Genomic DNA, 26,521 nt, shown 5'->3' with positions numbered 1-26,521 from the left:
TGTCCTGCAGGGGCTGGTGGCCTTGGTCAAGAGGCCCTGGAGGGGCTGCAGGTGGGGCTGTTTGAGCACCGAGAACAGTAGCCATAACAGGGTGAAAAGGCGTGAACAGCCCGGCAGGTGCTGCCACGCGGCGCGGCCCCCGACCCCCGGTCCGGACCCGCCCGGCGCCGGGCGCTCACCAGCATGCCACGCAGCGGAAGGAGTCCCCGGATCCGGAAGCGGCTGGTCCCTGAGGCACCTCTGCCTGTGTACAGCAGCATGTCTGAGAACTGAGGGACCAGAAGCTTTAGAAAAATGAATTCTAAAAACAAGTAACAAGGATTCAACATCTTAACAATCAGACCAACTTCAACTCCAAGGGCCCCGTGTGCTTACGCAGTTTGCTGGAGGTTTTTGGCAGAAAAAGGATTTTTGTTCCATTCGTACAGTCATTTTGCCCAGGGGTGACCAGCAACCACATGGGCCAGCAGACCTCTTGGCCGGCGGGAGGCGCTGGGGGGCTGGTCCTGAGAGTCACCCCCACCCAGGAAGGCTGGGGTTTGAATCCACTAGCTGGGCGCGAGGAAGGGAGCTGACAAAAGGGGACCTGCTGGCGGCAGGGACTTGCTGGGAGGACCTCTGGGCTCGTGAGTAAGGCCCTGCGAACTGACGCTGGCACGAGCAGAGCGGTCCTGCAGCCGCAGGTGTGTGGATTTTTCTACCTTCGGGCTTTTGCTCATCCTGCAGACAGGTGCCCAGAACCCAGAATAAGGAAGGTGGCAGGCCCGGGAGTGTTTCTGCGACCCTCTCCGGCTCCTGACAATGAGGCCGCCCGCCTGGACCGCGCCCATCGCACCTACCAGAAAGAACATCCTCTGCTGCAGGCCCTTCCTGGTGAGCTTGTGGAGGCAGCCCTCGCGGATAAACTCCTGCAAGACACCATCGGGGTCCCTGTGTGCTGGCCGAGGGCACCTCGGGCCCTTCCGCGGCGCCCTCCTGCCCGGATGGATGCCTGAGGACCCGCCGTGCCACTCCAGCCTCCCTCCCGTCCGCTCCCCTCGGTCACCCGCATCCTGTTTGGTGTCGGTTAACTCGGTGCCTGGTCTCTGAGCTCCCACAGGCCGGCTGTGCTGAGAGCCGGCACACAAGGCAAAGGGCATTGTTGAGGGGCAGCTTCTGGAAGGTTCCACCATGGAGATGACGTGAGTTCAGCTCTGAGAAAAGCTGGGCGGGGCAGCTTGAGAATGGGAGGGAGGAGGACAGGACACCTGGTTCCCACCAAACGTCACAGGGGACTTGTTAGCTGCCACCCTGGTGCTTGAGCAGAGGATTCCTAAGGCCACGAAGGTGCTACGGCCCAGAGTGAGACCCTCCCGTGGGCTGAGGCTCAGCGGAAGCCCCCCGTGTCCCGGGCAGCCCTCTCCCCCCGGGACTCGGGGCTCCCCTCACCGCCGGGCCGGGCCCCGCACCTGCCTCCGGGGCACAGATGTCTGACATCCCTAACTGCCTGCGCCCTGGCTGAAGCACTGTCCCGGGGACCCCAACAGTCCGCTTTGGACGATTTCTGGGGACTCTTCTACCGTCCGCTGTTCTATCAGACAAACAGCACGGACTGGTGCCCCGAGAACACCCCGGCCTTAACAGCCCTCAGATGACCTGAGCAAGGGCACAGGGAGGAGAGCTCACCCAGTAATCCTCACGGTCACAGCGAGATGAGAAACCAGCCCCAACCCAAGGGACAGCCCTGCAGGAGGAGGAGGGCGGCCCCCAGCCCTCTCTGGGCCGCAGCTGGCAGGCCTTCCTGCCGTCGTTGCAGGGCCAGCTCCACCGCTCCCCAGAGACCCCAGCCCTTGGGGGTGCGCTCCCCGAGGTCCCGCCTCCTCAATGCCTGGCAGTGCTCACCCTCGGGGCCTCGTCACCCACCTTCAGTTCACAGCCCTGCTCTTCGACCCTGCGCTCAGACAACTGGGGTGGGCTCGTCTCTGACTGATGCACGCATTTCACTTGGGGAGGCCAGGAACCCCGGGGGTTAAGGCGGGACTCAGAGACCCTGACTAATAGCAGCGGTGACGGCAGCAAGGCCGCCCCGGGGAGCCCGCCCCGGCCTCTGCTCTACGTGGCTGCTCTTGTTTATTTGCCCCTCTGGTGACAGTTTCCTGGGGCCACCATCTATAAGTCACTGCGTGGGGCACTCAGAGAAACAACAGTGTAACAAGAGCCCTCCCAGCTCCCAGCCAAGGCCCTGCTCCAGGAGGGCAAAACCTTCCTTAGTCTTGTTTCTTTGAGCTCATGGTCCCACACTCGCAGTACCTTTCTTCTAACAAGGGCTAATGCAAAACAGGATTTATACACCCACGCTCCAATACTCTTACGTTTGTGCTGAGACAGGAACATCCCACATCCCTGTGCAACCCTTTGTTTTCGGGATCTTAGTTCCCTGACCAGGGATCGAACCTGCGCCCCCTGCATTGGAAGCATGGATTCTTAACCACTGGACTTGTGCAACCCTTAAAACAATTTTCTTTTGCTGACAGTACTGAGTCCAAAGCAAAAGGAATTAGTGACAGAAAGTAAGCAGCCTGGGAGACATACAGACCCATGGATACAACTGAAGGTTCAAAAACGAACTCACACTCCATGGCCCACTGATTTTTGACAAAGGAGTGAAGACAGTTCAGCAAAGGTGTTGGGACAACTATACATCCACTTGGAAAAGAGCAAAGTTGGACCCATATCTCACACCATACACAAAACTCAAAATGATCAGCTCTAAATGTAAGAGCTAAAACATAAACAACCTTTAGATGAAAACACAGAGGTAAACCTTCATACCTTGGATCAGGCAACAGTTTCTTAGCTATGACACCTAAAGCACAAGCAACCAAAGAAAAAACAGACAAATTAGACATCAGCTAAATTAAAACCTTTAGTGTTGTAAATGATACCATCAAGAAAGTGAAAAGATAACCCACAAAATGGGAGAACATATTGCAAGTCATGTTCTGGCAAGGGTCTGGTATCCAGAGTAGATAAGGAATCTCGCAACAGTAAAAACACAACCCAGCTAAAAGGTGGGCAAAAGACTTGAACAGGCATTTCTCCAAAGGCGGCACAGAAATGACCAATAAACATATGAAAAGATGCTTGATGTTAGTCACTAGGGAAATGCAAATCACAACCACGAAGGGATGCCACTATGTACCACCAGGACGGCTAGAATCAAAGACAAGATATGGAGAAGGGCTTCCCTGGTGGCGAAGTGGTTGAGAGTCCGCCTGCCGATGCGGGGGACGCGGGTTCGTGCCCCGGTCCGGGAAGATCCCACATGCTGCGGAGCGGCTAGGCCCGTGAGCCATGGCCGCTGAGCCTGCGCATCCGGAGCCTGTGCTCCACAACGGGAGAGGCCACAACGGTGAGAGGCCCGCCTACCGCGCAAAAAAAAAAAAAAAAAAAAAAAAAAAAAAAAGATATGGAGAAGTCGGAACCATTCTATACCCTTGGCGGGAACGTAAAGTGGTGCAGCCACTGTGGACAACTCTGGCGGTTCCTCAAAACGTTAAACACAGGCCCGGCAATTCCACTCCTAGGTATGTACGTTTGTGCCCAGGAGAAATGAAAACACATGTTCACACAAGGACTTGTACATGACATTCACAGAAGCACTATTCACAATGGCCGAAAAGTGGAAACAACCCAAGTGTCTATCAGCAGATGAACAGGTAACCAAAATACGGTGTCTCCAGAGAATGAACACTATTCAGGCACAAGAAGCAATGAAGCCCCAACACAACACACAACACGAAGGAAGCTTGAAGACACTGCGCTGAGTGAAAGACGCGAGACACAGAAGGCCGCACACCGTGAGAGTCCATGTGTATGGAATGTCCGGGGAGGGGCCCAGAGACAGAAAGCCGATGAGAAGCTGCCAGGGACCGGGGAGCGGGGCGGGGGCGGCTGCTGACAGCGATGGGGCTTCTTTTCGGGGAATGAAAATGTTCTGGAATTAGTGGTGACGGTTGCACAACCTCATGAATATACTGAGAGCCACCAAGTCACACATTTTGAATTATATCTCAACTAAAAACAGTAACCAGTTCACAGAACTTTCTCAAAGTCACTCACCCTGCCGGGAGCAATAAGGTTCTCTATGCCGACCAAGTCCCGCTGCAGCTCCATCAGCTTCTGGAGGTTCTCCAGCCGGACGAGGCTGTGCTGGAGTGTGGAGGTCACCTCCGTGATGGCCTTGAGGGCTTCTGCGTGGGGAGGTCCCTCAGTACAGGTGCCCGGGCAGGTGAGCTGGGGGTGGCATGGTCGAAACCCTCCACCCACCAGTTTGTGACAGGAACTGACAATTTAAAGGTGGTTTCAATTCCAGGAACATTGTACTCAAACTCCTCACAGGACTGCTAGGGACAGCAAGTGTGGGTCCCTGCAGATGACCTGAAACGTGGACTCGTTCAGCGCAAACTGCTGACTAGCCAACGCTCACGCTCGGTAAAGAGAAAGGGCAGAGTCTTTATAAACAACTATTTAACGTTACGGGCAAAGCAGCGTCGCCCACCCTCATTTTACCTGTGCTGCTCTTCTTTCACATTTCCCCTAAAATGCATGGAAACATTCTGGGCAATTTTGTCCCCTCCTTTTTGGCAAACACAAAACACTTGCTTTTAGGATGCAGAGGAAGGGCGCTGTCCACATCATACGGTCTGTTTTGCTCCCTGTACGTCAGAAAGTTATCTGATCTATTCTCAGGACACCGGGAGACCCGCTGGAAGGAAGGGCTACCTAGCTCTTCGTATTGTACTTTCAGAGACAGACAGCGGTGACCGGACCTGAGAGGCAGTGACTTCCTGCTCTACGTTTGTGCTGCAGCTGGAAGTCAGTCCTATCTGAGGTCACAAGGGTCAGGGTTTATTCCTTCGTCCCTCTCACCAAAGTCAGGAATGACAAAGCCCACCGACATCAGAAGCTTCCCCCAGGCCACGCGGCCCCCCAGGTGTGCGGCTCAGAAGCAGACCACCGACCCCCTGCCCTGGGCGCCGCGGGCGGAGAACGGGGTGCCCGCGGGGGCTGGGTGTTGGGCGCGCACTCACCGCGGCGGTCGGCGCGGTCCTGGTCGCCGCGGTCGGGGTTCTGGCGGTCGGAGGCGCACAGGCGGCGCAGCAGCAGCCGGTAGTGGCGCAGGCGCTGCAGCGGCTTCAGCAGGAAGGCGTTCAGCGGCAGGTAGCAGACTTTCTGCAGCTCGAAGTCCCGGCGCAGCGCCTCCAGCCTCCGCAGGCGCCTGCTTGCCGCTTCCAGCTCCGTCAGGACCTCGTGGAGCCTCTGGAAGTGGCGGGTGAGCGTCTGCGGGGCGGGGGGCAGCTGAGCGGCGGCCCCCGGGCCCCGCCCTCCCCTGTCCGGTCTCCCCCTACACCGGTCTGCCTCGGTGGGCATCACAGGGGACGCGCCGGGCTGGAGGAGCGCCGCCCGGCGGCCGCGCGTGCGTGTGGGCCCTAAGTTCACGCCGCGCACCTCCGCCTCCGGGACGCGCTCACCACCCGCCCCCAAAACCGGGGGCCTGGAGGCACGGCGGGGCCTCGGGGGCGGGGCTTCGGGGCGGGGCCTCGGGGCGGGGCCTCGGCGACGCGTCCCGCGAGAGCGCCGAACGCTGGAAGCACGACCCGCGCCGCCGCCCGGAGCGCTGAGGCCGCGGGAGAGGCGGGAACGGGCGCGAGCTCAGCAGGAGCAGCTGCACCGGCCCGCGGCTCTGAGGGGAGCCCGGCCCGGCGGGACGCGGCCCTGGGGGAGCGCGCTTTATCCCGAGGAGAGCGTGTCGGGACGAGAGTGCCGGCCGGCGCTGCGCTGCGCGGAAGGCGGCTCTCAGAGGACCTGCCCTGAGGGGGCGTGTCCCGAGCGGCAATAGCGCTGGGAGCGGAGCGCGCGCTGACCCGGACGCCGCCCTCTCGGGACGCCGCGCTGCCTGAGGGGAAAGCTGCCCTGACTCGTGCACCACTCTCAGGGGAACACTGTCGTGGCGGGCAGGCGGGCGCCCACACGGCCAGCTGCTAGGCCGAGAGCCGCGCGCACACCCGCGCTACCTTTAGCTGAAGCATGTTGCTGAGCAGGACGTCCCCGATGCGTCGGTGGTCGCCTGTGGCCTGGGCACTGGAAGACCCCTCCCTGGAGTGGAGACGGACAGACACGGTCAAAACCTCGCGACAGCGTGTGAGATACGCTTCGCTTGCTGCCAGTGCCCTGGGGGGTCCCAGGCTCAGCAAGCACCTGTGAGGGCGAGGCCGTACTTGACAGAGGCAGTTGTCACATCTCAGCCATCCTCCAAATGGTGGTGACCGGGCAAAAAGGGGTCTCCTTGTAACCTGCCTCTGCCCTCTCCTCTGGAACAGGGTGAATGCAAGTGGCGTTCCCTATGGACTAACGCCGTCTCGTGCAATAGCGGCCCTCGTGAACTAGCTGGGACGCTGGGAAGCTCCCGCGCACGGGATGGGGACGCGGGCGGGGCAGCCTGCGGCCGTTACCAGAGCGCCAGCCTCTGCTCCACCTCGCGCAGGAAGCCGCTGTGGAACTCATAGATGGGGTCGATGTTGGAGAAGAGCAGGGTCATCAGGTCCGCAGGCATGGCGTCCGCCTTGACCACAGCGCTCCGGAACCACTGCCGGGAGAGCTCAGGGTGACCCAGGGACCTGGCCCCTGACGACACACAGCACCGGCCCCGGAGCCCCCACGAGGCCTGCTCAAATCAGCGCCGCGGCTGACCAGCCAGTTTGCACAACAGAAGAGAGCAATTGTGGGTGAAAAGCTTCGAAGGGATATATTCCCAGGTTCACAGAAAATCGGACCCACTATTCTGACCTGACGTAGACATGTTTTAAGGCAGACGTATTTAACAGAACATGTACACACACACACACACACACGCAGGTCTCGGGGGGGGGGAATCCTGTGTCTCTGGCCCAGATTTAAGAAGTATTAAGAAAATCAAAGCAACAAGGGACTTAGGTTTCATACCACGGTAATAACTTCTAAATCCTTCAGGTATGTTCGCTCTGTAGCAAGAATCTCCTTTGCTATGAAGTAGGCCTCGTCCGCGGGCGCACACTGCAAGAAGTGCAGACAGCGTGAGCGTGTCAGCCGGCCACGTCGCCGACGGTCCTAGCGCGCCAGCTCTTCTGCTCAAGTTAACGCTGTCACGTGATCTTCACGTGCACTTCCTGAGAGCGTCACTTCTAAGTAAAGATACAAGCCCCGCTGTATCGCCCCCAGATGTTCTTCTCATTTTATATTATTCTTTTTTGAGAAAAGAATTGCTGTTTAAACAGCAACATATAGTGAAGCTAATTACTCATTTTGTGATGAAATTACTGTTCAGATATCACTCACAGGACTGTAGCTGCTTAACACACAGATACAGGCACACCTCAGAGAGATAGCGGGTTGGGTTCCAGACCACCGCAATAAAGCAAATATTGCAACGAAGTGAGTCACATGAATTTTTCTGGTTTCCCAGTGCATATAAAATTACATTTCCCCCATACTGTAGTCTATTAAGGGTACAACAGCCTTGTGTCTTTCCCTTTTTTTTGGCCATGCTGCACAGCTTGAGGGATTCTAGTTCCCTGACCAGGGACTGAACCTGGGGCCATGGCAGTGAAAGCACCAAGTCCTAACCACTGGACCGCCAGGGAATTCCCACATTATGTCTAAAAAAACAATGTACATACCTTAATTAAAAATTACTTAATTGGGACTTCCCTGGTGGCAGAGTGGTTAAGAATCTGCCTGCCAATGCAGGAGACACGGGTTCGAGCCCTGGTCCAGGAAGATCCCACATGCCGCAGAGCAACAAAGCCCATGCGTCACAACTACTGAGCCTGCGCTCTAGAGCCCACGAGCCACAACTACTGAGCCTGCGCTCTAGAGCCTCCGAGCCACGACTACTGAAGCCTGCGTGCCTAGAATCCATGCTCCGCAACAAGAGAAGCCACCGCGATGAGAAGCCCACGCACCCAAACAAAGAGGAGCCCCTCCTCCCCACAAGTAGAGAAAGCCCATGGGCAGCAACGAAGACTCAATGCAGCCAAAAAAAAGCAAAACAAACAAAAAAAACTACTTAACTGCTAAAAATACTAACCATCATCTGGGCCCTCAGTGAGTGGCAGTAGTAACATCAAAGCTCACTGACCACAGATACCACAACAATCATAATAATAATGGAAAAGTTTGAGGTATTGTGAGAATTATCAAAATGTGACACAGAGACACAAAGTGAGCAAATACTATTGGAAAAATGGTGCTGGCAGACTTGACACAGGGTCACCACAAACCTTCCATTTGTAGGAAAAAAAAAAAAGCAGTGCCTGCGGAGCGCAGTAATACGAGGTCTGCCCATGCATGAATGTATGTGATTAGCAACAGTTAGGCCTAACTCACACGAAAGTCATTAAAATTGCCAAGCGATGCACGTTTTATCTGTGCCGGCGGTTAGAGCCGGAGGCTGGCTGACGTGGCCCAGCCCCGGGGCTCTTAAACCTGCGACAGGGCCGCTGACCATCTGCAGGGGCCACAGGCAAGTCAGCGGTGACAGGACCCTCAGGAGCGGGAAGGGCAGCACAGCGCTCCCAGCGAAGCACAGGCCTCGTGCCCACCTGGGCTGGGGGCTGTGTCTTATCCCTGCAGGGCCCCACCCCACTCTGAGCACACCTCAGAGAGCTGCCTCCGCCTCGGTCAAGGTCGGTGCATGGCCTCTCCTCCACCCTCTCCTACCTGGCGGACACCTGGTCCTGCTCTGCCCCCGCACGCTCGCCCCGCTGCTCTTCCCCCAGATGGAGGATTTAGGGCCGACCCTCCCACGTCTGCAGCCATGCCAACAGGCACCTGGGACGTGCCCAGGAACAGAGGTCCCTGCCCTCGAGCTGACAGCTTCCCAGGCAGGAAGCAACTCCAGCTACCGGGGAAGTGACCCAGCTGGGCAGCAAAGCGCACAGAAGGACCAAGGGAGCAGGTGGGGTGGAGGCTGGCAGGACAGACGGCTGCCTCCTAGAGAGGGCGGGGCCGGGAGGCTGGGCGGTGGGGGCCAGCCCAGAGGTCAAGGATGGGGGGGCTACAAGGTGAGCCAAGTGGTCACCAGCGGGGTGGGAAGGCAGGGTGTTTGGGGCCTATCTGAGCACATCAGGGTGCGCGGGGCTCAGGATGTGTCTGGGGGCCGGGGCTGGTCAGGAGGCGCAGGGAAGGGAGAGCCAGGCTGAGGGGTGGTAACCCTGATGGTCAGGGTCTGGGTGGGGGGAGGTGGCGAGTCGGCCGAGGGAAGGAGTGCGGCAGGGCGAGGGTCCGAGTCTGCAGGTGACCCGTTCCGGGAGGAAGGTGGGGCGGGGTTTGCACCGTGGGGTCTGAGACTTCTCCCCGGGGCCCTGGGGAGTTTAGGGAGGTCGCGGCAGCAGAGGCCGCTCCTCCTGTGTGTCCCGGAGGCCACTGCTACGGCAGCCGCCCCCTCAGCCGCAGGGACACCAGGAGGTTCCACCTGACCCTTCACAGCCTGTCCTGCTGTCCTCCCTCTGGGACTTGTGTGTGGCGCGTCCGTGGGCTGCTTCTCACGCCAGCTTTTCCCACAACACTGGCAGCCACACGGTACCATGGCATCTCCTGGTGTCCTGCCCCGGACACCTGCAGGCCGCCTTTCTAAACTTCATGCTCGTCAATTCTTTCTTTCTGGGCTTTGTGCTATTAAAAAATGACTGCTTCAAATCCACTGAAAAATCACTGAGCTTGTGTGCTCAGTGAGCTCTCTGGGGCCAGAGCTGCCCCAGGAGGCCCACGGTCCTGGTCTGGGAGGCTTCGGCCCTCCCTGCCTGGATCTCCCTGTGGCCAAGCGTCCTGGCTCTGCTCTGGATCGCGGACACGTTGCACGCACGCTGCCGGTGAGCATTTCCTGCCTGGGTCCCCACTGAGGCCCGAGACCAGCTCCTCTTCCCGTGGCGGGTGAAGGTGCCCAGACAGACGCTCAGCAACAACCACGGCAGTATCACTGCTGAGGTCACAGTAATACTGCAGGTGCCAAGGGGATGCCAGCAGTAGAGAGGTCAGCAGCAGCTCGTGGGTGGCCAGCCTGGGTAGCCAGGGCCAACCCCTGATTTCCAGAGCAAAGAGCACCTCTCAGGAAACTCAGTGGAGAGACAGCAAAACAGCTGCTGCTCTGCCAGCCATACCAGCAAGCAGACCTGCCCGCAGGCCCCAGGTCAGGGCAGAGCGAGAGGCCCTGCTTTGTCCCCACAGAGCCCCGAGCCTGGTGCCCACACACAGGCAGGGGAGCAACCCCACCTTCCCTTTCAGGCCTTCCCAATACTGTGCGTCCCCACCAATTTCTATTAAAAAGGAAAAACAGCACAGTAAGTGGGAGACACAGGAAGGAGGAGGGATCCCAGGAAGCTGGCACACGGGCTCCGAGGGAGGGTTGGGCAGCCCCCCCGCACCCCCCCCCCCCCAGCCGGGCAGTCAGATGCCGACGCGGGAGCCCAAGGCTTCCAGGACCTGCCAGGGGAGTCATCAGGAAACCTGGGGGTCTCCCAGCGTGCATCTGGGGGCCAGGGCGTCGCTGGCAATGCTTCAGGCTGTGGCCTCACCAGCGAGCAGGCACGTTTCTCTGCCTGGTCCGTGGCGCTCTGCCTACCGACCTCACTCTTCCCCCGCAAGTCCACACGCCCAGCCCCTGGGACGCACCTCCAGAACGCCTCAGCCCTCAGCCCCACGGCCTCGCCTGACCCCCAGGCCTCCTCCCAGCAAAGCGGGGAGGCTGAGACCCCAGGTCCCCGGGATCCACAGCCCCGCACGTGGAACCTACGGGCGCCAGGAACGTGAAAGGAATGAGGAGGCCCGTCTTGGCGCAGAGGGACCCCGAGCGCCCCAGAGGTGGTGGGAGGGTCTCAGGACTGGGGAACCCCCAGCCCCTGCTGCCCAGGCCCCCAGCAGCAAGCCCCCCGGGGGCGCCCACCTTGTGTCTCAGCTCCTCCTGGTCGTCCGTCCCGGCTCCGCCAGCGTCGCTGAGGACGGGGCTCAGCAGGGGAGAGGAGCCCTGCTCGGCTGGGCCCAGTGGGCTCAGGCTCGGTGGGGTCTTCCGGGTGGAGGGAAGCTGAGGACTCTCCACGGAAAGGCCTGGAAGTGAACGGGCGATGGAGCGAGAGATGAAGAAGGGCAGACCCGAGGGACAGCACCTGCCACCAGGCCCTTCCGGAGACACGCAGGCCTCAGTGTGACATAAAGCAACGGTGAGAACCGGTGACAAGTGAGAGCCCGCTTCCCCAGAGAACCTCCAGGGCTCTGGTTCCCGGGGAAGACGCAGGCACAATAGAGCCAACAGGGAGGAGGGAGCGCACGTAAGAGGCCAAACTGACGCTGACTTATCTGGAAAAGAACGTGTATTCTAAGGCCAAACTCATTAACCATTCACTTAAAACACTGGATCACACTCGTCATACTGTTTTCTACTTCCCTGAATTGTTCGTTAGCAAGGATTTTATTCTGATTTCTAGAATCATACCACAAAAGTAACTAATACTTAATTTTTTCCCCTTCTGAAAATGATGTTTGCTTTTGACCAGACTGAAGCCAAAATTCTGGCCTCGTTCTATTTCATCCAACATTTTGTGATCAAGAAATTCTCTTTTCTATTTAAAAAAATCCTCAAAGGTTTATTTCTAATGTTTTTCTATGAGAGATTAGTAACTATTAAATGCCACGTTTGAAAGTCACCTTAAAGCAGAGTTTTAGAGGAGACGTTTAACTGTTCAAAAGCAATTTAAGATAGACATTTACCTTGAGTTTATAAATGTATAGCGTTTTAACACCCAAACTACCATTATCTCTAAGTATGATTATTAAGTCGGTTTACAAAACGCTAGAAGTAACACAACGGGTTTCAAAACGAGATCCTTTCACACTGTGATTGGGGACCAAATGCAGTTATCCACGGTGACCAGTTTATAGACCCAAAACTTAGTTTATTCAGCCTAAAGCATGAAGTGTGTAGGAGGCAGGCTGGTGCAGAGAGCTTCCTGCTGGCCGGGCTGCCACGCAGAAGCTCCTGCAGCCCTCCACCGTGGCCTGACGGCAGGAGGGAGCCCTTATTTTCACATTGACAAGTTCAGAGCTCTGGGAAGCCGGGACCCCACTCAGGGCTTCTGGGGATGGGCTACCAATGCCGGATAGCAGAGCTCTCCTCTGGGATTCTCACAACCACACAGATTTAAGACACAGAGAAACGTTCACTGACATTAGAAAACCTGGACAACGTAAGGACGTGAAATTATCGGAACCAGTTTTATTAAAATCTGCTTTTATTACACATTTAAAATAAGCTAAGCCACCTTAAAAGAGCGTGCCTTGCCTACGTCCCCTCCCCCGACAGGCCTGCACTGTCACTTCTCCGGGGACCAAACCGAGCAAGGGCTCTGGGCTGTGCCCGAGGCATGGCTCCTTTGACTGCAGAAGAGGCTCGTTTCCGGCTGAGCTGTTCAGGATCACACTCCAAGGCCCGTTGTGTCCCTAAGTAGCCCGGAATTGCATAATAAGACACCTTCACACAGTGAAAATTCAGAAAAGATGTAGAAGCTACTAATAAGCTACTTATTCTTCCAGGCGTGTTGCTCAAGGTGTGAGAACCAAGACGCTCACCCTCGTTGGTTCTGAGAACAAGTCCATGGGGTGACCCTTGCGTCTTCCCGCCCCGCACAGCCCTCCCGCCCGACAGAAAGCTACTAGTGCACAGTTTACCACAGAGTTCTTGCAAAACCTGACTTTATTTTTACATAGCAGAAGGTGACAGGTGAGGAGGTGGTGTTAGCTCTGAAGCCTCCTGTGACAAGGCCAGGGTGGGCTCGGGGGCCGACAAATGGGCCGACGAACGGGAGACCAAAGCCCAGCAAGTGACCGCCTCGGGACAAACAGCTCGTCTGGAATAAACTGCTTTGATTCTAGGAAGGTTAAAAGCCATCATTTGATATTATCATTGTAGACAAGGCTGCCCTCACATCTGCAGGTTCCACATTTGAAGACTCAATGAGGACGGAATATATCGGGGGGGGGGGGAACGTTCCAGAAAGGTCCCAAAAGCAAGACTTGAATTTGCCGCTCTGGCAACTGTTTACACAGCATCTTACGTTGCATTTACAACTATTCACAGAGCATTTACACTGGATTAGGTGTTGTACCTAATGTAGAGATGATTTACTGTATCCGGGAGCACGTGGGTGGGTTGTATGCAAATACGACGCCATCTCACATAGAGACTTTCCTGTCAGGGGTTCTGCTATTTGTGGGGTCCTGGAACCAATCCCCCGTGAATACTAAGGGACAACTGTACTTACTATTTCACAAAAATTGTCAACTCACAATTTAGTGACTCGATTAAGAAGCACCACAAACAGACATTAAGCATTTGTTTTTATTAAATCTGTCAGCCGCATCAAAACGTAATACATCGTACCTACATCAAACTCTGTCAACACAGACGCTACGAGACGAAGCGAATAAATCTGCAAGGAGCTGTTTTCAAGCAAGTGGCAGTAAACGAGGCTGCTGGAGCGTGCGGGCCACTGCCTCTCTGTCGTGACGCCAGTGACGCGAGGGCCCCACGCCCAGAGCACGCCCGTGGGGCCGTGGTTCTGCTGGCCAGTTCCAGGAGCGGCCGGGGCGCGTGAAGGCTGCTCTGGACCGTGTGGTGGCGTGACAGGCTCTGACCTTAGAAAGCCCTGTCCACGTGGACGACCTGTATTAGAATGCACACCAACAGGCAGATTGCGTAAGCATTTTTAAGATGCTAAACGTCAAGTTTTAGGTGCCACAGAGTATGTGTAGCCCTAACTGACATGGTGAAGAATCTTAAATGTGTGTAAACCCAGACCTCTGCGTCCAAGGTCCTCTACTGTCAAACAGCCAGGAGGAGTCAATGTCGCTCTGAGTCACAGGACCCGCTCACACGTAGGTGGTGCGCTACTGCCCCACCGTGGCACCGAGAACCACCAAATCCTTGCAGACGAGACAGGTTTGGAAATGCTTCCAAAAGGAAATGCTTTGCGATGGGTGGACAGCTCTCCGTTTCTGCTGTCCACCCAGAGTTCACAGGCAGCCTCTGCTCTCAAAGGTGCAAGGTTTGACCGTCTTCAAAAAAAACACTGCAGGGCTTCCCTGGTGGCGCAGTGGTTGAGAGTCCGCCTGCCGATGCAGGGGACATGGGTTCGTGCCCCGGTCCAGGAAGATCCCACATGCCGCGGAGCGGCTGGGCCCGTGAGCCATGGCTGCTGAGCCTGCGCTCCGCAACGGGAGAGGCCACAATGGTGAGAGGCCCGCGTACTGAAAAAAAAAAAACACTGCAAAGGTAAAACTTTCGTTTCAGTCAGTCAGCAGTGAGCCACCCTGGGAGATGATTTTCTTTGTGGCATTCTTTATTTCCAAACATTTCTAAATATCCATCTGATAATTTTTGACATCGTTTTGAGAAGCGCAGTACTGTGCTTTGTGTAACCTCCTTATCGTCTGACCAGGTGATGAAAGAGAAACATCACATTTAGACAGGAAGCTCAGCTACTTTTATTTCATACCTTTAAATTCTCTTCTTCAAAACTCTGTAATAAAATAAACAATTTTGAAACTTTTTGCCTTATAGCGGAGCAAGAGTCAGCTCCAGTTTGGAAAGTTCAGGGTCAAGTTTGAAGGTTAACATGATGGAGGGAGTGTAAGATGTAGAAGCCCCCTCTGTGGCTGGAACAGTGGCCACTAACCCCATAAGGAAAGGGAGAGGCTGATTCTTCCAAAGCACCCAGGCACGCGTGACCCCGCCGAGCGCAGGAAACCACGTCTGGCTCCACTTCTGAACTAGGACGCCACGAGTCTCTTATGGGAAACATGGTTCATAAAATAAAGTAGGAGGTAAAGAAGCGGCTACTCCGAGGGGCCCGAGGCCCAGCTCACCCCTTCCTCCTGCTGTGTGTTCGCCTGCCTCCCAGGGCTGTGACGGCTCAGTCTGCAAGTGGCTGCGGTCACCTGAGACTCAGGGGGTGACGTCTACACGCATGGCGCACCCAGGGGCATTTTCCCGAGTCTTCTCTTCTGTTTCCTTCTAAGCAAACAAGACTCTTTCCTTGTTAAGAGAAACGGGGGTGCCAACCTACAACTCATTCACACTCTGGGCCACTGTCCGGATGACGCCCGCCAGGTGTGGGGTCTCCTCTGCTGACACGTGTAGGTAGTCCAGGGTGCACGTCCTTGTTCTAATAAATGACACATTTTGTCTAAAGTTTGAGAAGCTGTGACTTATGGATCTTCTGAACTATTGGAGCGACGGAGGCAAGGGCCCCGAAACAAACTATTCAAGTAAACTAGGAAGTGTGGAGGTGACGTGCGTTAGGAAGGAGGTGCAGCCTGTGAACGTTCTTGGAAGTAAAGGCCACACAACTTTTACCCTCCTAACTGGTCACCCTGTGCATCCACTGGGTTCATCACGGAGGTGTTGCCACCTCATCCCCGCGGGGGTGACGGCAGTGGGGGCGTCAGTGAGGGACGGGCCGGTGTGATGGGGGAAGAAATGGAGACCCTAGTGATCCACTGTCCTCTGCTCTAAGGGGGGGTCCCCCAGGGAGTTCATGCCAACAGGAGCCTTTCTAGACGCTGCCAGCCACCTCCTGCCCCCATCACACTGGGCGCCAGGTGCCTCGAGACCCCAGAGGGAGCCCGGCCCCCGCCCCGAGGGGCCTGCGCTGCCCCGAGCACCCCGTCCTCAGCCGGCTTGCTGCAGCCGCTGCGCAGGAGTGGGGCAGCCCCGAGGCCTGAGAGGGGCTGAAGAGGCAGACAGCTCCATGGACGCAGCAGAAGCTCGTGGCAGCCAAGAGAGGGTCCAGGAGGAAAGGCCAGTTCAGAATCTGAGCAGCTGCCACACTTCGGGCCAGGGATTTTATCAGGTGGGGTCTAGCTGACTGCGGGGAAAAGGCAATAAAACGGTCTCATTTTCAGAGTTAAGAAGCCAACAGCACGTGTTCTGTGCACTACAAGCCCAAGGACCGTGCAGTTCAACCCCAAAGCTGCCAACAGTGTTGCTCTCAGCCGGCACCTTGGAGGCTCATGCGGGCCCAGAGCCAGCAGACCACTGGCTCTCCTACATCCCCCTCTGCACACTGACCACAGGGGCCACGAGCCTGAGCAGGGCCGCTGAGAAAAGCAAGGCACTTCCCCGACTGGCCTTCCATAGGGGCGTTGCCACCCACAGCCGGCATGAGACAGCCTGTGGGCTCCATGGGGCCAACTGCCTATGAAGACAGATGTCGGTGGTGATGTGAAAAGATACAGGGCTGTTTCCGGGGTTCACCTGACACATGAGATAACCTTCCATGGGTGTAAATCAAAACTGCACGCAAGTAGAGGGAAAGGAAGCTTAAAAAGCCATCAAAATCCATAGCAAATATTCCCTTATTTTATTGAGTAAACGAAGAGTTCTGAATTAGTACATATCTGCAAATTTATAAACGGCAATTTCAACAGGAAACAAACTTTCAAGAACCACAAACCAGGCAACGTCAATGTGTCTTTAAAGGATGAACGAGTTCAGGTTTACAGGGAAATGCCACCCCCTTTTCTCCTCATTCCTGGGGACATAGATACGTTCATGCAAAAGACAGCATCCAGGGTCACGGCGGGCAGGGCGCTGCGTGGAGAGACAGTCCCACAGCGGCCCCCACGCCCCGGCCAGCTGCGACAAGCTCTGTCACTTCAGGACAGGGGCCGGGGCGCAATCCCACGAGTGAACCCGTGGCCTTGAGAACAGACACTGAAATGCCCAACTTTAAGTGCCTGAGAGAACGTTAACATTTTCACCTACAAAGTACTGTGCCAAGAATGGATTTCTTTCTGGTGCTCCCTGAACCGGGAGGGAACAGCACACCCTGAAGACGCACAACTGGCATCCCTTGTCACACACACATAGGGGCGTGGCCCGTGTGCGCCACAGGACCGGAAGCACAGCACGCCTGGTGCTCAGCCACCCCTCCAGGGCAGCAGGTGAGAAGATGCCTGCGGTGAGAACCACACCCACAGCACCAGAGCAATTAAAGGACTTTGCAAAGTGGCGACCTTGGGGATGATCAAAGTTCTCCACGTTAAACTTCTTTGTGCGGTTTTCATTGCCCATCCCTCCATCATTACTACCATTTCAAAAACGCGTGTTAACTGGAAAAGGGAGTCCTGCTCTGACCCCGCACTGAGAGCACTCCTGTGTGATGTGAAAAGGCACACACGGGACACGCCGCTTCCTGCTTTAGTGCCGTCAACCTGCCTAACGTGAGGCTGTCGTTAGACCCTGGAAACGGAAAGACAATCGTAGACTTGACAGCTAGTAAACATAAACAGTCCACGTAAGTGGAGTGCGTCACTCCAGGGGACTTGGCAGGGACGGCGGGCACCGCCTCTGGGCTGCGGTGACAGTGCCGGGCTCCCCCGTGGGCCGGCGTGAGGAGGGCTGCTCCCAAGCCTGTGGGTCCCACGCCAATCTGCACATTCATCCTGTAATCCGGGTCTGCGGGGCCACCCTTCCAAGGTGATGCCACTGCATAACGTGTTTTTCAAATAAAAGGCGATCACCACGAACGGCCTTCAGCAAACCCAGCAAAGGCCGGCTGCTGGCCTCACTCAGAACCATGCTGGATATTTTAATGTTTCCTGTAAGCCAGCTCTTACTAGACAGAACACGACAGTGCCACTGCCTGGGCTACAAGCAGAAAGACAGGACCTGTAGGAGCTATCTTTCAGGCTCATTTTCCCGGTTGCCGAAGGGTCCCCTCCGGGAGGGGGCTCCTCCCACTCGAGTGAAGGGGAAGAAGGGCTGTGGGCAGAGTCCAAAGAAGCCACAACTGATATTAAAGAAATGGTTTCAATATAAAAGGAAAGCTGTAAAATTAAACATATCGTGAACACTCTGGAAAAGGAAAGTTGTTCAAAATTTCTCCAAATCTGACCAAAAAGCTAACCCTGAATCTGAAAATCACACCTTCACCAGCAGTGTCCACAGAGCGTCTGGGATGCTGGGCTCGTTCTAGAGCCGCGCTGCCCATGCGTGGAACAGGGAGGGGGTCAGGGGTCGGGGTCAGCAGTCAATGCAGCTGCAGGTCCAGCCTCCAGGGCTGCAGGGCCTGAGGGGCAGACCGACGACAGCCCAGGCCGCTCGGCTTCCCTGCAAGTCACCGGCACAAATGGGAAAGAGGAAGAGGAGACAGACGGGCTATCTCGACCTTGAGCAGCATGCGGGCCGGGTCTGGATCCCAATTTGAGCAAACCAGACGTCGGCCAGCACTTCGTCCACCTTGTGGGGTGACATCTGTGTGGGGTCAGTGAGGAGGCGCCTTACGTTTCAGAGACACATGAGCGCTGAGGAAGGTCGTCAGCGCGTCAGGCCCGCTTTATAGGAGGGGGGCAACACCCGGGGGGACGTGGCGGGGGGGACACAGGACAGCCCTGCCCAACAGGCTTGGGCTTCACTCCTGATACGCCTCTTTCCGCTTCTGCATATCCTGAAAACTGTCTAAACAAAAGCTAGAAAATTATCCCCAGAAAAAGAAGTTTCTTTGAAAAAACAAGACAAAACTTTTAACAGGAAGGTCCAGTAAAAGACATCTGAGAACACGACTTATTCAGATTCTTCGACATATGACGACGACCACACAACCCCCCCCCCCACACCCCCCGCCCCGCATCCTGCAGCCCCGGCTGCTCTGCTGGCTCAGACTTTCTGCCCAGACACCAGGACGGGCTGCTTTAAAGACAAAAGGACACTCTTGTTAGTTCGGAGCGTCGGGGGGCACAGTCAGGAGACAACAACCGACCAAGGACAGAGGCAGCCGTCGTGTCAACTAAGATTCAGGAAAAGCGTTGGATGGACAGCGTCTGTATCAGCTCCTTGCCACACACACCCACGGTGTGTCTTTTCAGTGACACAAAGTGTCCCAGACGTGCCATCCTCACCAGTGACGTCAGTCACGGTCACACAGTCTCTCCACAGACGCCGGCCAGTCAGCACCAATGCAGACGGACCCATGGCCTGGGAGGTGCGGGGGCGACGGGTGAGAACGTCCCGGGACCAGAGCCACAAGGGACCCAGAGCGGCGGTAAGGCAGCTGCGAGGATGGAAAGTACCGACCCATTAGGCTGAAGCCCCTGCTGGTACCCGACTGACACCATCGACACCATCGACACCATCGACGGACGGCGACCGAGCCTGCAGGGAAGCCCCGGCATCTCCACGCGGCCGCCGGGAACGGGGTCCACACACACGGCGAGGATGGGACTTTCAGGAAGAAAACTAACCTTTAAACACGGTGCTGCTCCACCAGGTGAGACCGGGAAGGAAGCACAAGACCCAGTCCATGGACTCGGTGACAAATCCAGCCCTCGAGGGGCCCGGCCACGCAGCCTGTGCTGAGCGCTGGCCCCACGTCCGCGGGGTGTGGAGCGCAGTGCCCCCAGGGCCACAGCCACCTTGGCCTGTCCACACACATGACCTTGCCCAAGGCCTCTGGACGGATGCGTGCGGATGGGGTCTATCAGAATCAGCCCGCAGCTGTGTCGGGTGCACACCTAACCGGAGGAGACACCACTGCTACAAAAGGCCAAGCCCCCTGCAGCTTGGGGAGGCCCCGGGTGCCCAGTCCCCACGGGGAACAAGCCCCCGTCGGCCCCAAGGAAACGGCTGGCCAGCTCGAGCCAACGCCATGCCCCTTGGGCCGGTTGGTGTGTCTGGTTCTGCCTTCCCTGCAACCGAGTGCGTGGCGTCCCCCAAGGAAGGTGGAAAGGACACAGTCCCGCTTACACCGCAGGTTAAACCAACGCCTCTCCAAGCACGGTCCCTGGATCCTAAGTCACGGACGCAGCCAAGCCTCGGGCGCTGAGCCGCCCTGGGCAGTCCCAGACCACAGCACACGGAGGCCGCAGCCCCCGCTGCCCTCCCCAGGAACTGGGTCCTGTGGGGCCTATTCAAGATTTCGTGCAGTCAAATCAGACAAAACCTCCATCATAATTAATCATGGGCCGCACACCTCACCTTAAGAAGCAGCAACAGGCATAAGGCACACATTCCATTAGAGGTCAACACGAATCAGAACCGTGTCACACTCAAAACACATAGCACCACTTTTGCTGTATCGAAGCCAACGCCAGAAGAATAAAGCTGCACAGGCGAGACGACCAGCCCCGAAGGGTGAGCTGGAGACACTCCCCCACTCTAAACCCGCGGCACAGCTTTTAACACCGCTCCAAGCGCAAGTTTTCACTTTTGGCATTCCAAATGGAACAATCAATCAGAGAATTAGGGTGAAAAAGGAATATCTAGCCGTGACCACAAATCACCTTCTGTATCGAAAGCCGACAGTCGGAGCCCTCACCCCCCGAGCAGGTGAGGGTCCCCAGGAGGGAAGCCGGGAACGGTCAGGACAGGTTTTCATCGACCTGCTCTCCAGGAGTCAAATTCTTTATGTTACTCTGCAGATCGAAAAGGACTCTCTCTCCCCTTGTCAGAGCAAAGGGGTTACCGAAGAAGAGGCTCACGTCTAGGGGGGCCTCGGCCTCGGAGCCCCACGAGTCTGTGTCGGAGCCACTCGGGTCCTCAGCCGTCGTGGGCGGGCAGCTGAGCTGCTCTAACTGGTCGACGATGTCCGAGAAATGGAAGGCTGAGCTGGCCTCGGAGCGGACCGAGCAGGCGGGGAAGTTGGCCATGGAGCTGGCCTCGGACTGGGCGGCAGAGCCGGGCGTGTGCGCGGACAGGCTGCCGGGCAGCGGCGCGTTGCTGAGGGAGCTGGTCTCGGACCGGTGGAGCCGGAGCGAGCTGGCGGCGGACGGGCTGAGCAGGCGCTGCATCAGGCTGGCCTGCGCCTTCACCTCCAGCAGCTCCGAGGTGTCGGCGGGGTGCGCGGCGCCGAGGCTGCCCTCCTCCTCGGACTCAAAGCCGCGCGCCCCACTCCCACGGGCCGGCTCCGGGGAGGACCCCTCCGGGCTGGACGGGGCAGACCCCAGGCGGCCACACAGCAGGGCCTGCGGGCGCAGACTGCCGAAGGGGAAAGGAAAGGCCTCAGAGCCTCCGGCAAAGAAGGAGATGTCTGCCAGGCCGCCATCTCTGAACTCCTCGAACGCCGGCAGCTGGGCGCTTGTCAATGTGAAAACAGGGCCCCCCCGGAGGCTCTGCCGGCCACACGTGGGCGCCCCCCTGGAAGGGGAGGGGCCCACGGTCAAGGCACCCTCACCATGGCCACTGTGACCCGCACGCTCCCTGCCGGCCCCCCCTGCCTCTAGGCCTAGGGCGGCGCGACTCAGCCCCTCAGTACTGCTGGGGCCACAGCTCCACACGCCCCGACCCGACCCGACACCTTGGCAAGGCTGGAAAGCAGGCGGCCCGGGGGGCGGGGCCGCGGCCACGCCGCTCCTCTCTGCAGCTGGCCACCTGGCGCTGGGAGCCGGGGGCCCCGTCGGGGAGCCGCTGCCGTCCTTGGAACCGAGCAGGCCCACGGGGGCTGGAGGGGAGGCGGGGCCCGAACAGAAGGAGGCACTTGTTGAAGACGGGGACGCGGGAGTCCTCGTGCCCTCGGTGAACAAGACGCTCTGGGGATCAAATCAGGAGAAGAGAAAAAGGAACACGTGAAATGAGCAATTACTGCTGGGAAGTCGCAGAGCTAACTGGGCCCAGGTGAGTACAGCCGCACCCACACATTTCTGTCACAGCTTCTACAAAGGAGGGCAGCAGGTCAGACCTTTCCTTTTAGAACTGAAGATCTGTAAATGCAGACATGATTTCAAACGGACCCAGGATCTATTTAGGTCCCTTGTAAGTCCACTTTTTTCTCTGCATTAGGTGTGACCTGTCTACAAGAAAGGCCATTTCCACCACTAAAGGCCCTGAGTCTCCCTGGCACCCGGGTCACCCTGAAGTTGCCTGGGGCTGTCTTTGGGCATCATTGTTCCCCTGGGGCTGGGCAGCTGGAGGAGGGGTGAGCTGCCCCACTCAGCTACCCAGGCGCCCTCCCCCGCCCTGCCAGGGGTCACTGGGGGACAAAAGGCATTGGTGCATCCACACACCGCCCAGGCAGCAAGGGCCAGGTCCGCACACGGAGCTCCTTGCCCACGCCGTGCACAGGAGCCCCGGGCATCTTGGAGGCGCAGGAGCGGCCCCGCCTATGAGCAGGAAGAGGCTCATGAGGGGGGCGCAGGGTGCTGGGAGGGGCTGCTCGCCACGCCGGGCGCCTGCGCTGCGTCCTGGCTCACGGTCCCACACGCAGGGACACGGAGCAGCCCTTCCCACTCACGTGTCACCGAGACACAGCCGTGTCACACCGGCACTCACAACATCACAAGGGGGCGGTCAGACCAAAGCAGAAGCAGCAGCAGCAGCAGCACAGCGACCACCCCTTTAGACAAAGCGGCAGCTCGCGACCCATAAGATTAATCCCTTTTCGTGTGTCTACCACGTGGCTTTTTCCTAATCATCGACCATATTCCATATTCTCTGTGATTTTTAAAAGACAGCATCAGAGAACTGAAAGCTTAAGTGTAACTTTTAGACTACTCACAAATTTGAACTTTGTTAAAGAAACAAAAATAAGTTCTTTTAATTTCAGTTGATTTAACAAGGAATTCCAAAATAGAAAACATACCTAGAAGAGTTAAAGAATGTTGATATTTAAAAGACCCGATTAAAAAAAAATTTAGGACACATGAGCTTTAATATATGAGGTACAAGTGTAGCTTCTGGAAATACTATAACAGTATAAATGACAAAACTGTCAACAAAAATCAACTTTGTGCAGCAATAAAAATGTATAAATATGAAACTATACAGCCACACATAGAAAGTTACGAAATAACAGTACATGAAAAGAGCAAGATTCTCTGTAAAAATATACTTGCATGTGGCAGTCAACACGCAAATGTGAACACAGGGAGCGACAGCAGAGAAGCAGACCTGAAACACAGAGTCACCGACGTCCCGGCCTCGCAACACAGAACTGTCACGTCTGGGACACTGTGGCCAAACGTCTCCTGTGAGTGTTTGTGTGCACCTGTGTGTACCTGTTTTCATATAGCTGTGATCATGTCAAACACACAGGCATACACATTTGTTTCCTGCTTTTCACCCTTAAGATAATAGCAAAAGATGCACTCAGTGAACACGGCTTCACTAAGCAAATCATCTCCCTAAGCTGGCATTTAACCGCACTTTGGACTTTTACAGAAGGAGTATTTCTCAGTTGTTTTCCTGACAACAAAAAGCACTGTGTCCACAGCACAAAGAGAAGAAAAAAATACATAGAGAGAAGCACAAAGAGAAGATTAAAAACTGCCTGGATCCAATCGCTCAGAGATCATGTTTGATGCTGTGCATACACTTCTCTTTTTAAATCAGAATGAGGACGTGACCCAGGCTGCTTTGCACCCTGCTACTTTCACGTACTGATATTCTCTGGGCGCGTCCTGCTCGCGCACTATTCTCCCGAAACGAGATTTTTAAAGGCTCTTGAGTAGCGCCTCACGTGGACACGCCCAGAACTGCCAGTGACTCACCCGGCACAGACGGTGGTCGCTAGGATTTCTCGAATGATAAACAACACTGTCACACATCTCACTGCACAGAGCCTTCTCTTCACTCAGGACTCCTTTCTGCAAACAGGGTCCCAGGATTGGAATTTCCTCACAAATGACAAAGCTAATCTTAGGACTCTTGTTACAACATTGCCAGATTATTTCCCCGAAGAGGACAGGTGATCATATCGTGTACGTTTTACGCAGAAGGACTGACCTGCCTCGGCAAGTTGGCATTTAGGGCGCGGAGAGACATCTGGGTCTTGCTGTGTTTTCTGCAAACAGAGAACAGGCTGTGAGCCCCCAGCCCTCCTCGCCTGACCCGTTTCTAAAGCAGCACGTGCTGTGCCGCGCAAGGACTTGCATAAACATGTGGCCAAGCCTCTGTTAACGTGAGGCACGTAACCAGGAATGGCGGGATGACAGAAAACAAGCACTCAAACAAAAACTACACGTCCAGAAGAGGTGAAATTGCGCCCTTCACACTGAAGGAAAAGCTCCACATGCAAAGCAACAACATGAATTTTCAGATTCAAAGTTTACCACGCTACGTAAAAACATTACATCTAAGCTAAGCGATACAGACTAGAACCAAAAAGCATTATCTGTATCTGTACACAGTAACTGTAAATAACTGTAAAATACAAACCAATACCATTAAAATAAATAAAAGAAACAGAACTCAAGTGCCAAAATACACGTTTACATATGTGAAGTGATTTTTACTCAAATACAGGTTAAAGTATTTAAAACGTTAATTTTCAAAGCCCACACTGTTCATCATGAAGATGAGAAAATTTACCTTTCATACGGAATCCTCTTCATCCCACCGTCTTTGACATAATCCACTAGTTGCTTCTGAGTTCTTCCACTGTGAAAAAAAATCAGGTTTTAAAGAAAAGAATAAACAGTAATTCACAGCATTAATTTTTCACAAAAGCAAAGGAAAAGTAAGACTTGCCCATCCTCTCTCACAAGTTTACATATACATTTAAAAATTATACTTTGCAACAAGCATAACCAGTTTTCTAAACAGTTTTTACGAAGCCTATTTTTCCCACTATTTTATTTGATATGCTTTCTCCAGTTTTACAATAGCTGCAGTCTGCGTGTAGTTCTCTGGAACATTCACACCACCTTCTTCTTGACTGAGGCTGTTCGGGTTCTCAGTCCCACAGACAAGGCCAAGACCTGCCCGGCACTGCTGCCCCACCTGTATCTGAAGGAGGAACCTCTGCTGAAGAGGATGGCTCTAGCTCTGGGCTTCGGCTGATCAGCAAGTCTGAAAAAGGTGTGATACTCTACACACGTCTTCCAGAAGTTCTTACACGCGTCCCTACTCCCCAGCACGAATTCCAGGGTGTCCTGGTAAGGCCCCTGGGAACAAAAGACAAAGGTTCGAGTCACTATATGAAGAATAAAATTTAGGAAGGCAAAAGGCTGCTCCAAAGTTAAGGATTAGCACGTTTTCTTCCTCAAGGTTGTATACAAAGACTTCTGGTTCCATTTACATTTAAGAGAAGAAAAACACAAGGTATATATTCATTGTAGAAACATCAGGAAAATGTGGCCATCGACAATTACACAACTGCTAACATTCTGAAGTTTATCTTTGTAACCTTTTCCCACCTAGGAAACTAAGGCATCTTTCCAGGCCGGCTGACGCATTTATCTGTTATCACCCAATCATTCTCCTGGGGGTTCTTCTGGGATGTTTCAGATGCCCAGGACACACAGGGTTTTCAGGCTCACAAACATCACCATGAAGAAACTACTGCATTGTCTCTCATGGCTATTCCTTAGGATAAATTCCCAGAAATGGTATATTGAGCTCAGAAACAACGCACATTTTTGAACCTTATGATATATTATTACCAAATTACTTGCCAGAAAGAACATAATACTTTGACTCCTATGTTTAATCTTAAAAATGTAAGTGCTTAGGGATACAAAACGTAACCTTGCCAGGTGCAGAGACAGACACAGTCCGGAACTTTGAAACATCACGCTGTTCCAAAGAAGAGCTGCTTTGGGATATAAAGCCGCAATTCTCTTCTCTCCCTGTCCTTTCAGAATAATCGCCAGAAACTTCTTTTTTTTTTTTTTACAGAGAAAAAAAACGCAGCCTTTTACTTGTATTTTGTACATGTTTTTGGCATTCCTTATACTTCTCTCTCATCCGCAGAAGAAATATTTGAGTAAAAAACAATTAAGCTATCTGTTCATACTTGCTACCAAACACACTTACACGCCGCACATGACCCTGGGGTTTGACAAAAGCTAATCAAGTTGAGCCTTTGAAAAGCTTCGGTGAACTGGCCCGGAGCTCTGATCTCCCAGAGTGTCTAAGCTGACAGCCTCCTAAGCTTCAACGCCACAGGGCTCAGCTAATCTACTTTTTATTTCCTAACTTCCTTTGTACGATAGACATGTAACAATGTGAACATCTCTGAATAGTCTGACGTACTGGATTTTTCCAACTCTCAGACTGTACAGACATTTACTTTTCCCCCTTTTTACTAATTTCAGTAAATTTATATTTAATTATTACCTTACTGACTCACAATCTCAAAAGAAAGGAACATTTATTTTCTGAAAATCAAGTCTACTTCAATTAGAGCTATTAAAGGGTCAATTTCTGAATCAAAGACACATGAGAATATTGGAAACGCCCCTCTCTTCATTCTGGACAGAAGCTCCAACACTGATTTGCTGTGCAGCTTCTTCTGATCACAGCTAAACACTCCGTATTTCAGCTTTATTACCCAAAGAAGGACTGGCTGTAATAGACCAACAGTTCTCAGCAGCCCTGGGAGTCTGTCCCACGTGCACTCTCTCAGGCCAACCCCACAGCTGAGTCTTGGGCGGGGCCACCCCCGGGGATGCTGATATGCCCTCTAGGTGAGAAGTGCTGGGCAGGTCACCCCGAAGCCTGTCCCCAGTCCCGAATCCT

The 26,521-nt window shown here is 54.9% G+C and overlaps 1 protein-coding gene and 1 long non-coding RNA gene across 10 annotated transcripts in view; one reads left to right on the top strand and one right to left on the bottom strand.

The window, feature by feature from the left end:
• The window catches only part of FARP2 (FERM, ARH/RhoGEF and pleckstrin domain protein 2), a 92,685-nt gene that overhangs the window by 6,850 nt on the left and 59,314 nt on the right, over positions 1–26,521 (bottom strand). For all 9 annotated transcript variants that reach the window (XR_007478486.1, XR_004482057.2, XM_033423571.2 and 6 more), the window contains 12 exons: positions 24,782–24,945; positions 24,371–24,439; positions 23,786–23,843; positions 21,363–21,594; positions 10,961–11,121; positions 6,985–7,074; positions 6,495–6,628; positions 6,057–6,138; positions 5,073–5,322; positions 4,102–4,232; positions 840–908; positions 180–269 (listed from right to left, as the gene is read on the bottom strand). Coding sequence is in view for 7 of the 9 variants with exons in the window: in XM_033423571.2 (XP_033279462.2) it covers positions 180–269; positions 840–908; positions 4,102–4,232; positions 5,073–5,322; positions 6,057–6,138; positions 6,495–6,628; positions 6,985–7,074; positions 10,961–11,121; positions 21,363–21,594; positions 23,786–23,843; positions 24,371–24,439; positions 24,782–24,945 (1,530 nt within the window). In the remaining 2 variants the exon portion in view is untranslated. The remainder of the gene's footprint in view (positions 1–179; positions 270–839; positions 909–4,101; positions 4,233–5,072; positions 5,323–6,056; positions 6,139–6,494; positions 6,629–6,984; positions 7,075–10,960; positions 11,122–21,362; positions 21,595–23,785; positions 23,844–24,370; positions 24,440–24,781; positions 24,946–26,521) is intronic.
• Positions 1–26,521, top strand: part of LOC117200509 (uncharacterized) — a 71,822-nt gene that overhangs the window by 41,693 nt on the left and 3,608 nt on the right. The window lies entirely within an intron of this gene.

The sequence above is a fragment of the Orcinus orca genome, chromosome 7 (assembly GCF_937001465.1).
Source record: "Orcinus orca chromosome 7, mOrcOrc1.1, whole genome shotgun sequence".
NCBI classification, from domain to species: domain Eukaryota; kingdom Metazoa; phylum Chordata; class Mammalia; order Artiodactyla; family Delphinidae; genus Orcinus; species Orcinus orca.
This window is presented reverse-complemented; position numbering and strand designations above follow the sequence as displayed.